The sequence below is a fragment of the Quercus suber genome, unplaced genomic scaffold, assembly GCF_002906115.3.
Source record: "Quercus suber isolate HL8 unplaced genomic scaffold, Cork oak 2.0 scaffold_777, whole genome shotgun sequence".
NCBI classification, from domain to species: domain Eukaryota; kingdom Viridiplantae; phylum Streptophyta; class Magnoliopsida; order Fagales; family Fagaceae; genus Quercus; species Quercus suber.
Genome location: NW_027070213.1, coordinates 99,638 through 112,265, shown reverse-complemented (window position 1 = coordinate 112,265; position 12,628 = coordinate 99,638). Strand labels below are relative to the sequence as shown.

Here is a 12,628-nt window from a genome sequence, read left to right as displayed (position 1 = left end):
TTATTTAATTTCAAAACAACCAATTTTTATTAAACTAGATAAGGATTAATTTGGTTAAGATTTGATTTAATTTTCCTACGTTCATTTAAGTCCCTGTGGGTTCGACCTCGTTCTTGTCAAACTATACTTCGGTACGGTTCGTACAATTGCAAGTACTTTAAAATTTCACAACATGGTGCTAATACGGGATAATAGTGGCATACAAAGGCCGGTTTATTATGTAAGCAAATCCCTACATGAAGCCGAGATTCATTACTTACCATTAGAGAGGGCTGTCAAGGCTGTGGTACATACTATGCATAAGCTTCCCCACTATTTTCAATCACATACAGTTATTATCTTAACCCAACTCCCACTCAGATCTTTAATTTGGAGTGTTGATTACAGAAGGAGAATTGCAAAGTGGAGCATGATTCTAGGGGCTTTTGATATCAAGTACATGCCCTGCACTTTTGTAAAGGGTCAGGTCCTTGCCGACTTAGTAGCTAAGTTTGTTGAAACCTCGGTAGAGGAGAGGGTAGAGGAGAAGAACATGGATGGAAAATCAGTTAGGGTAATCTCCGTACAAGAACCATTGGCCTGGAAGGTCTACGTTGATGGTGCAGCAAATCACAAGGGATCTAGTGTGGGACTAGTCCTGATATCTCCAGAGAGGATCATGATTGAAAAATCCTTAAGGTTGGGCTTCTCAGCCACAAACAACGAAGTTGAATATGAAGCCCTGCTGGAAGGGATGATCATGGTGCAAAAAATGGGTGGAAAGGCAGTGGAGTTGTTCTCTGATTCAAGGTTGGTTGTTGGCCAAGTCCAAGGAGAGTTAGAAGCTAGAGATCCTAGAATGCAAGAATACTTAAACCAGGTTAGACATTTACAGTCTAGGTTCGAGTATTTTAATTTATCACAAGTCCCTAGAAATAAAAATACACATGCAGACTCTCTTGCCACATTGGCAACCTCCTCAGCACAAAATTTACCTCGGGTAATCCTTGTAGGGGATTTGTGTAAGCCTGTCAAGGTAGGACGAACTGTGGTTCATGTTCATCAAGCAAGGGTGGGTCCTAGTTGGATGGACGCTATAGTATTGTTCCTTAAGGAAGATGTTTTGCCTAAGGATAAGTCCGAGGCTGACAAAGTACGGAGAAAGGCTCCTCGATTTTGGCTGTCGGAGGACCAAAAGTTATATAAAAGATCCTTTTCTGGCCCGTATTGGCTGTGTGTACACCTTGAAGCGGTCAAGCTATCCTGGAAGAATTGTATGATGGAATTTGTGGAAGTCACACTGGGGGAAGATCTTTATCACACAGGGCCCTTACACAAGGCTACTGGTGGCCGAAGATGCAAAAAGAAGCGCAAGACTATGCAAAGAAGTGTGACCAGTGCCAAAGGTTTGCCCCAAACATTCACCAACCTGGGGGAGTTCTTAACCCTTTGTCTAGTCCTTAGCCTTTCGCTCAATAGGGCTTGGATATTGTAGGCCATTTTCCTAAAGTGACGGGGAATAAGAAGTACTTGTTGGTCGGCACAGACTACTTCACCAAGTGGGTTGAAGCTGAACCACTAGCAAACATCAGGGACGTGGATGCCAAATGATTTATTTGGAAGAATATTGCCACTAGGTTTGGAGTCCCTCGTACCCTCATCTCGGACAATGGCTTGCAATTTGATAGCAAAGCCTTTTGGAAGTATTGCAGCAACCTGGGCATAACAAATAGATATTCCACCCCGGCATATCCATAGGAAAATGGACAGGCTGAAGCCGTTAATAAGGTCATAGTGAGTGGGCTTAAAAAGAGAATGGATGATATAAAGGGAAAATGGGTAGAAGGGTTGTCACACGTCCTATGGACTTACCAGACTACACCTCGTAGGTCCACAAGAGAAACGCCATTTTCCATGATTTATGGGGTCGAAGCTGTTATTCCTCTAGAGACCAGATTCCCTACACTGAGAACAAGTTCCTTCACTCCGAGCAGTAACAATGAACTATTGGAGAGGAGCTTAGACTTAGTTGAAGAGCGAAGGGAAAGTGCCATAGTCCAATTAGCCTATTATCAACACAAGCTCAAGCAGGAATACGATGCCAACGTAAAATTAAGACCACTGACAGTTTGAGACTTGGTCTTAACAAAGGTTTTAGAAACAGCCAAGAACCCAACATGGGGAAAATTGGGACCCAACTGGGAAGGGCCGTATCGTATCACATCGATGGCTGGAATAGGTGCATATCATCTTGAAGATTTAGAGGAAAAGGTTGTACCACGTCCCTGGAATGTAAATAACCTTAAGAGGTATTATTATTAATAAAAGCTTCCTTCACTCAATTTGGGTTTGTTATATTATGTGTTAGACATTATGACATTTATCTAAAGTATCAAACAGAACATTGGTCATGCCTGTCTTCTCAGACCACATACCTTCGGAAAGTTGATATATCTCAATTACTTTTCTAAGTGTTAAACAGAACCTTAGATATGCCTGGTTCCTTGGACCATCTGCTTTGGAAAAATTAACACATTATGACATTTATCTAAAGTATCAAACAAAACCTTGGTCATGCCTGGCTCCTCGGACCACATACCTTGGGAAAATTGATATCTCTCAATTACTTTTCTATATTCAGAGACTTTTCTGCAAGGAAAAGCCAAACCGTGACCATAGATGAGACATTTGAATGCGTCAAGACGATCATGAGACAAAATGAAAAGATGAGAAACATATGAGTGGCAAAAGCCAAGACTTTTCAATGGGACTAATAAAAAAAAAAAGAAAAAGACTTTCAATGGGACAAAGAACCTAGACCCACAATCTTGGAGACTTTTGTAGGAGACAAGAACCTGGACCACATCCACAGTCATGGACTACACATAATAACTTGTACTTTCTACTAGTTCTAAGAAGAAGCTCTCAATACTTTTCCAATGGGCCGTAGCCTTTTTGTATCCATCTTGACATATGGTGTGCGGTCACAGATTCATAGATCTATTAAGGGAAAAATAGTATATGCCCTATACACATGAGGTATCATCTCTCTATTAAGTATCAACTATTTGTTTCTCGTAGGGCTGTATATAAGTCGATTCGGGTTAGTTTTGAACTCAACCCGAAACTGACGAGCTCAAGTCAAGTGGAAGATGACAGGATTTGCAACTGACTACCAATTAACATGGGTCAAGTTGGATTGGGCTTAGACAGACGATTGATTGATTCGGGCAAAACCAATTAAGAAGTGGTGGTAATGGCAATCTGAGCAGAGGAAAGCAAGACTTTGTCTGAATTGAGCAGAGAAGAGCATAATATCATCAGATTTGAGCTGAGAAGAGATTGATGTGGTTGAATCTGTGAAATTTGTGCCAAACGTGGCTGAATCTTTGTGGATTTATACTAGACATGGCTGGATCTTAGCGGATCTATGCCAAATTTGGTCGGATCTTAGTGGAAGAGGGTCAAATGTGGCTGGATCTAAGTGGAGGAGGCCTCATCTTTTCCGGATTTGGGTGGATTCAACCTTAGTTTGATTGGTTTCTTTGTCGGGTCGAGTGGGCTTTGGTATTAGAAGAGGAAACTGCCACTCCCTGAATCGGTTTTAGAAGGTTGAGACTGGCACTGACCGCTAAAGGCGTCGAATTGGGCTATGGCGGGTCGATTTGGTTGGTTTACCAGTTAGCTTAAATAGCCCTGGCCTTCCCATTTCTTGATGTGAAATGTTTCACATGACACTTGTATATCAAGTAGTATAAATACTATTACACACATTTTGTCACACACATGATTATACATGCCTCTAATATCCATTTAAATCGTGAGTTACAATTTTTGTGCATTTTATAAGTGTGTGTAAACTTGAGTATATTAGGGTGTGGATAATAAACATCACCCATCATGAATACAAATGTGAAAGAGTATGGAGATTGTTAAATATGAAATGATCAGAGCCTAAATCAAAATATCATTAAACGTGATTAATGTCAAATCAATAATATAATAAATAAATAGCTAGTGTTTTTTTTTTTTTTGTTTTTTTTTATTAGAGATATTTCATGAACACAACAAAATCTCACAATATCTTTACAATAATCTTATTTTGAACTGTTGTGAGTTTGGGGTATAATTTTATTATATTTTAACATACGATAAATTAACATCTCAATTTGTTGAAAACATAATGTGAGATTTTTTCTTATAATAGTAGAACTCTTTACATTACGTTTAAAAATGATGAATCAGAATAAAATTTAGGTTTAATTATACATTTATTGCCTGTTTTGGTCCAGTTTTTCAGCTAGTTTTTAGATTTTATGTACAAATATTTAGTGGGTTCCTATTTGATCAATTGGTAAAGTCTCTAATAGTTTAATAAGAGATATGGGGATCAATCCCCACCTACACTAAAACCGATTAATGTCTTGGTCTGATGATAAAGAGCAGATTCATAAGAACCAGACGTCATAGGTTGAAACTCTATAAAAAAAAAAAATGTACAAATTTTTAAAACTCACTTTTTCTTCACTTTTTATAACTTTTTTTTTCAAAATACAAACATACTTTGGCACACATTTAGTAAACAAAATAGCAAAAAGCTAAATAAACTGGAACATAATTAGCTACAAACTTGGTTGTATTTTAAGGCTATAACTTCCATTAAAAAATTAATTTTTCTTCACTTTTTATAACCTTTTTCAAAATACAAACATACTTTGGCACACATTCAGTAAACAAAATAGCAAAAAGCTAAATAAACTGAAACAAAATTTAGTTACAAACTTTGTTGTAGCCTAAGGCTATATCTTCCATTAAAAAAATTATCATAACTAGATATTTTGAAAAAATAAATTGATCCTAAATGCACGCTTAATCCTCAACTTTTATTGCATATTTTCTTATGGTATTCATCTTCTGAAATGTTTGTTTTTGTTGTTGATTCTCACTTCGATATGAGTAATATAATAGATATAACAAAAAGTTACAATAATTTCTAATTTAAATTATGTGGCATGTTAATTTGTGAATATTGTAAAATTATTGCAATTTTTTTTTCCCGTCCATTGCATTCTATATGCATAGATCTTTTCACTCAAATAACACCAAGAAAATTGTTTTCATCATAGCTGCTCTTTTCTTTGGCCACCAAAGGCTAGACTAGCCTTTAATGAGTCATCCCGTGACCCATTCTTATGCATACAATATTTATGTGATTACTGATTATTGTTTTTATGAATGGTCATTGTCCTCACTTGGCAGGAGTGGCTTTCAGAGCTTAAAAATGAAAAAGAGATGAGGATGGGTTCAAAATAATTTCCCATTAAAGTGGGGTAATATTATGGATGGGATTGGGAGATTTTCTTTCCAAGCATCTACCTCTAACTTGTGTCATTACTTTTCCACTTGTTGAAGTCAAAGATTCCAAACAATTTTGACGATGTTTTGGAGTGTTTTCATATATTTTACTGATAAAATCATTAACAACAAAATTATCATTTAGAACAACTGTATCGGGGGCCTCTATCATGTGGGTCATGCTCATACTAATAGTGAAATTCTAAGTTGGAGGAAGTGGATCAACGATTAAGTTGAAGATTTACATGTTCTGTTGAAATTCGATTGTCTTTGTGACCATCCCTTCAGCACTAAAAAATCCATATCAGTTATCTTAACAACAACTTTAGACACAGAGACGATAAAACTAAATAAATAAATGACCCCAAAATTCAACTCTATGATCCTCTTTAATCCTTCAGTGAAATTGTAACTCAATTATTTGCTAGAATTATGTTTAGCACTACAATTTTGGCATCATTATTATAGACATTGATCTCGAACTATAAATTTATGGTTTTATTAGAGGGTTAAAATAAAAGTTGTTTAAAATTTTGTTCTCGTATAGTATAGTATAGTGTATATATATATATATATATGTTTAGAATTTTGATCTAGATAGTCATTGAAAGGGGAAAATATATTTTTATTTCAAATTGAAAATTCGTTTTTTCATCTTTCATTACATACTATGAATTGTGTAACACATGATATGCCTTAGCTTAGATGTCATATACAAATGTTTAAAGGGGATGGCAAGGTTGTTGTAATTAGTTTGCAGATAATTAGTGCAACTTTGGGAACAAATAAGAAATTTAAAGTTTTGAGGTGATGTTCAACACACTTGAATAACTACATCAGACACATTATTTCAAAGCGTAGCTCAGCCCAATAATAATGTATGTTGCTGTTGTTAGTTATATGTTACAAGTTTTGAGTTAAATAATAAAAATCTTATGAATAAGTTGTTTGTGTTTCACTTTATACTCCATCAATCAAAAAAATAAATAAATAAAGGTTTGGAGGTATGACAAGGGATTCTCAAAGAACTTGAAACAATCCGTATTAACTGATTTCTGAATGAAAGGTTTCAAGATGAGCGTTTTAAAAACATTTTCTCATTTAAGATATAATTTATTTTATATATATATATATATATATATTTTTTTTTTTTTTCTAAATGAGTTATTTTGTGTGTGTGTGTGTGTGTATAATATTAAGTTGATATTGATATTATCTAACCAATGAACCTTTTCATATAACGAAGTAAACATTAGATGATTATTAGAATCAGTTAAGTTGAAGAAACATTTGAATTAAATAATTATTGTTGCTTATATGTTTAATAAATACAGTTATGATTTATTTGTTTCTAAGTATGTTTATGATTAACATGGTTATATGTCTAATGGTTTTTTTAAGCAAGTGTTTGATTTATGGCCTATCTTGCAAGAATAAGTAAAGGTATTTTTAATCTGTTGTCGTCATTTAGTTAGTTTAGTCCATAAACGTTACAACTCAATTACTTATTTAAATTATGTTTAGCCCTGACTTTTTAGGAAAGTAGAGGAATTTAAGAGGTTTTGTTTCTTCCGAATTGAGGGTTATAACTCATTTTTATTTTGAATAGGTTCAAAAGTTTCCATTGTAATTTATGTATTCAACATTAGGTTTTTTAGGACTTTTCTATAGTGTTTTGTTTCTAATTTACGTAACTATACATTTTTTACAAACATATTAAATATTTTTTAGTATTATTAAAAAACTCATTCAATCATTCCTAGTCTTCTACATTTTAGCATCAAATTTATAATTATCGAACTATTTTTTAGTGTTGTTTAGCCAAGTATGGCTTGGGTGGTAGGGAAAACACATTTAGATTAGTTTAATGATTTTTAGTCCACGAGTAGATTTGACATCATTATAATTGATGTTGATTTCGGAGAATAAGTTTAATGATTTTTTTAGAGATTTTGTTTCAATTTTTTCACTTATTATTGTTACATATTTGTTTAGAGTTTTGTTTTAGGTAGTAATTGAAAGAAGGGCCGGGGGGGGGGGGGGGGTGGGTGCAGAGCTCTATTTCAAATCTAGAATTTGTTTGTTCAACTTGACCCAAAATAATTTTCATTGTTATGTTTATACATATGTTCAATTTTTTAGATAAATATATCTAAGATTTATACGTCTATAATTGTGTTTAGGGTTATTATGTAAAATATTGGTATTATCTCACTTATTAACCTTTTCATATAACATAGTAAACATTAGGATAGGTGGAGTCGAAATAACTTTTGAATAAATAATTGTAGATATTGGAATGATTATAAATATGGTTAAGATTTATTTGTTTATAAATAAGTTTAAAATTAATATGGTTATATGTTTAATGGTTTTTTAAGTGAGTGTTTGATAACTTGACCTATTTTGTTACTAAAGGGCTTTATAGAAATCTCATTCTTTTGAGGGGAAGCCAAATTCTATGAAAGTTGAAAATTGGCTCCTATAAATAAGGATTTGGAAGAAATGGATTATGAGAGGGGTTTTATCATTAATATTTCATGACATGAGGAAAGTGTTTGCCACACTTGTGCTATATTCCAAAACAATTCGTCACGTGACAATCAAGTCTTCGTAATCATTTACATAGCCTAGTTAGACCTAGTTAATGTGGGACTCAATACTATGAGAGATCGTGATCTTGGCCTGCCAATTGGTTCTAATCAAGCCAAACCCACGTGAATGGGTAAGTTTGTGACCGTGTCCCTTAAAATGGAAAGCCCACTTGAAAACACATTTCCCCTTAAATCATGGGTTCATAATAGAGTCATTACTTATTTAAGTAAGGAAAAAAAAAATTAAACCTTTATAAATAATACATGCTTCCTTGAATCATTGAATTTGAAATTACATGCTTTATTGAATCATTGGCAAAGTGGGTGCTTGAAATTATATCGATGGGTTTGCGGGTAGTGACCACAACACAAACGGCAGCACCCAAGTATTTTCCAGATTCCCATCTTCCTAGGTCACGTTTATGGCTGGTTGGAGGCTTGACGGTTTGATTTGTTTGAAAAATAGGGGTTTTGATACCACTTATTATTAACAGAAGGGGTGAGTTTGATGGTCATAACCACCACGTGAAGGCTGCTGTGGCATCATCTCCGTTGGCGTCTTTGCGTGGTTGGAGGCAGTAGTATTTATGTTTGAATTTGATCGGAGTTGATTTTCTGAAACATAGAGATATTGAGAAAGAATTTGGCGTGCTAGACTCTATTCATTACTTTGTAAAATTTTGTAAAAATTTGACGACATGGTAGTATTGGAAAGTGTAAACTATAAAAGGTTTACACTGCATCCCTATCAAGTTCAGATTCATTCAATATCACAATGGGAAGGTGAAAGCTCAAGAAAATAATTCATTCAACTTTAATTAACCTCACTCTGCTTGATTCTATATATTTTGAAAACTGTAAATATTATTAATAATCAGTTTAATGAAACATATATATATATATATATATTCTTTCTGCAAATATTTATCCAAGTTTAGAGGCGGCTAGAGTTTGGACATTTCGCAGAAACACCTTGAAGAAGTAGAAAGTCTCTCTAGAATTTGACCGAGTCCAAAGCAAGCATGGGTCCCCCACTTAGAACCGAGCAAGGACATGTATTGTTGTTTTATTAAGATGTATTGATATTCTCATCACAAACATAAAGCAACTTGGCAGTCTTCTTCACTCACTCCCACAAGTTGTTGCTCTAGTTCAATAATTTTTCTTAAATTACTTTGTTACAGTCAATTACCTCTTGCACTCATGAAGAGCCACCCTATGCTCACACCTATCTTATACCTCTGCTGCTTATTCTTCCTTCTTTCTTATTTAACAATTGCTACTTCTACACCTCTTTACAATCCTGTTGAAAATATTGTCGTTAACTGTGGCTCCGCTGGCAGCTTGAAGGGGGATGATGATCGTTACTGGATCGGAGACAAAGGTTCCAAGTTCGCTCCCACAGAAGAGCCTAATTACAAATCTAATACCTCTGTTGCCCAAAGCCAAGTCTCCGTCAGGATTGTCCCCTACATGACTGCCGTTTATCTTATTGGCAATTCACATACGTGTTTCCGGTCACTCCTGGCCCGAAATTCGTCCGGTTGTACTTCTACTCCGATGTTTACTCAGGTTTTGAAAGTTCTAAGGACTTTTTCACTGTCAAAGCAGGTTCGTTCACCTTACTTAGAAACTTCAGTGCTTCCATTTATACTGATTCATTGGACCTTCACTGTCAAAGCAGGTTCGTTCACCTTACTTAGAAACTTCAGTGCTTCCATTTATACTGATTCATTGGACCGAAAGGATATTTATAAAGAGTTCTGCATCAGTGTTGATGAGAATCAAAAATTGAACTTAACCTTCATCCCTTTTACAAGTACTTCTATGAATTACCATGCTTTCATCAATGGAATTGAGATAGTCTCCATGCCTACGGACCTGTACTACAAGCCATTCGTCCCAGTTGTCGGCCAAACTTATTCGATCTACATAGACTACAGCAGGGCTCTCGAAATGGTTTATCGATTAAACGTAGGTGGAGGCGCGATACAAGCACAGGAAGACACAGGCATGTTCAGAAAATGGTCAGAGGATAGAGATTATTTGTTGTCTGGACGCTTTGGGCCTCACGATCCATCTTTGAAGCCAAAATACACAAAAATACCAAATTACACTGCACCTGATGCTGTCTATCAGTCTGCAATATCAATGGGCCCAGACAGTAACAAGACCAGGAAATCTAATTTGACATGGCGCTTACCTGTTGATACAGGATTCAATTTTCTGGTGAGGCTCCATTTCTGTGAAATAGAGTCTGAGATACATGCCAGTGGGAGAAGGGAATTCTGTATCTATATAGACTATCAGCTGGCTGAAGAAAAAGCAGATGTACTATTGTGGACTCACGACAACGATACGCCTTACTACAAGGACTACGTGGTGATGATAAAAAACAAGGGTAATGACACACGTCTGCTTTCCATTGATCTACACCCTAGATTAGATGCTCAATTGATCGATGCCATTTTAAACGGCGTGGAAGTATTCAAATTGAGTGACTCAGACAACAATCTTGCCGGAGCCAATATTGCAGCTCCATTGCTTGATCAACAACAACTTGCTGGGGCAGCCAACGAGTCCAAGTCAAAGAAGACAACAATATTCATTGCCATTGGAAGTGTTTTGGGCTTATTAGTCGTGCTCACTCTAGTTTGTTGCATGGTTCTCTGTAAACTGAAGAAGACCAAGCACTATGGTTCTTACCATCCGCTAGCAAAGCGGTGGTGGTGGTCTAGGCCAGATCCCTGCAAAAGAGAGTTCTCAAGGAGAGCAAGGAGATTAATAGGAAATGAGGAATCACATAAACCTTTTCCTAGTGACAACCTGAACCAAGTCCAGGAGCTCCCACTATTCAATTTTGAGATGCTGGTGAGCGCAACAAACGACTTCCATCTATCTAACAAGCTTGGTCAAGGTGGATTTGGTCCCGTATACAAGGTACTGGTTGCTCTTCTAAAGTTTTATTTTCAAATACTATGAATATATAGTTAATGATTTGGGTTTTTTTTTTTTTTTGTAGGGAAAACTATCAGATGGACAAGAAATTGCAGTGAAAAGACTTTCCAGAACCTCTGCCCAAGGGTTAAAAGAATTTATGAATGAGGTGGTAATAATTTCTAAACTCCAACATCGGAATCTTGTTAGGCTCCTTGGCTGCTGTGTTGAAGGAGAAGAAAGGATGTTGTTATATGAATACATGCCAAACAAAAGCCTTGATGCCTTTCTGTTTGGTTAGTTAATTTTGATACCATTTTTTATTACAAAAATATTTTACTTCTTTTAATTTTGTGGACATACTTCACTTGAAATAGTTTTCTGATGACCTCCACCAAAAGAAATTTTGCAAAGTTCATGTTCATTCACCTTGTAGATATAATCAGTACTTTCTTTCTCTGTTTTTTCTTTTGTTTAAATTCATTAGATCCACACAAAGAAAGACTACTAGATTGGAAAAAACGCTTTAACATTATTGAAGGAATTGGCCGAGGTCTACTCTACCTTCATAGGGATTCTAGATTACGGATTATTCATAGAGATCTAAAGACAAGTAACATCTTGTTGGATAAAGAGCTAAATCCAAAAATATCAGATTTTGGTATGGCCAGGATTTTTGGGAGTAATGAAGACCAGGCCAATACTAATAGGGTCGTTGGAACTTAGTAAGTAACTTTTGATTTGACCATTTCAATTAGACACTGATACTAATATTGTTGATAACAAGTTTTGGATGTATTTTTTGTTAAAATTTAGTGGCTATATGTCTCCTGAATATGCAATGGAAGGTCGATTTTCAGAGAAATCGGATGTCTTCAGTTTTGGAGTGTTGTTACTAGAGATAGTTAATGGAAGAAAAAACACTAGCTTTTATAATGATGAGCAGTCCCAAAGCCTTTTAGGACTTGTAAGTCATTTTACTGCCTCATTGTTTTTTTTTTTTTAAATGTCCATTGCTTTTTATTCTTTAATAATTTTTGGTATTGGTGGTGATAATTTCAGTCATGTTTTCACTTTTTCAGGCATGGAAATTGTGGAATGCAGACAACGCTATTGCATTAATAAACCCAATGATATATGAGCCCTGCTTTGAAATAGAGATTTTGAGATGCATACAAGTTGGGTTGTTGTGTGTGCAAGAATTTGCTCAAGATAGACCAACTGTATCTGTTCTAATTTCCATGCTTAAAAGTGAGATTGGTAATCTACCTCCTCCAACGAAACCAGCATTCACCGAAAAGTTGATTGCATTAGATACAGATCCCTCTAAATGCTTCCAAACAAAATGCTCTGTTAACAATATTACTGTTACAATGGTTCAAGGTCGATAGCTAGCATGTATTATTCACATAATCATGTTGTAGTTATTTATTCATTTTGAACACTTTTTAAAGAATCTTAAACTTTTGTTTGTATTTGTAAAGTTGTGATTTTCAATTACGTTTATTGGCATTAATTTCGTGTCAAATTTGATTGTAATTCTTCAATCATTTCCCTATATTTTTGTGGGATTCAATGTAATGGGTTCAGTGTGTGAAATTGGTGAAGAACTGTGAAGACTGAGCATCTCGCAACTTGGCTCACAACTAGCAAGCATAGACATGCAAATAGGAATGATCCAAACCCTTTTATTTGGGCCTTGGTGTATGGACGATGACAAAAACCATAGGGTCTACATCGGGTCCTAACCATTAGGCCAAAAC

The 12,628-nt window shown here is 35.4% G+C and overlaps 2 protein-coding genes across 2 annotated transcripts; both read left to right on the top strand.

Annotated features, from left to right (window-relative positions):
* The first annotated feature begins 172 nt into the window (after positions 1–172).
* LOC111995068 (uncharacterized) lies at positions 173–1,590 on the top strand. Its single transcript, XM_024026958.1, has 2 exons — positions 173–1,385; positions 1,475–1,590. The coding sequence occupies exons 1-2, from the start codon at positions 173–175 to the stop codon at positions 1,588–1,590; spliced, it is 1,329 nt and encodes a 442-aa protein (XP_023882726.1).
* A 204-nt stretch (positions 1,591–1,794) lies between these two features.
* LOC112008367 (receptor-like protein kinase FERONIA) lies at positions 1,795–12,370 on the top strand. The gene is made up of 7 exons (XM_065767139.1): positions 1,795–2,085; positions 2,131–2,288; positions 9,113–10,868; positions 10,951–11,161; positions 11,353–11,590; positions 11,682–11,832; positions 11,948–12,370. Exons 1-7 carry the CDS (start codon positions 1,795–1,797, stop codon positions 12,254–12,256), a joined length of 3,114 nt encoding a protein of 1,037 aa, XP_065623211.1. The 3' UTR covers positions 12,257–12,370.
* Positions 12,371–12,628: the final 258 nt, after the last annotated feature.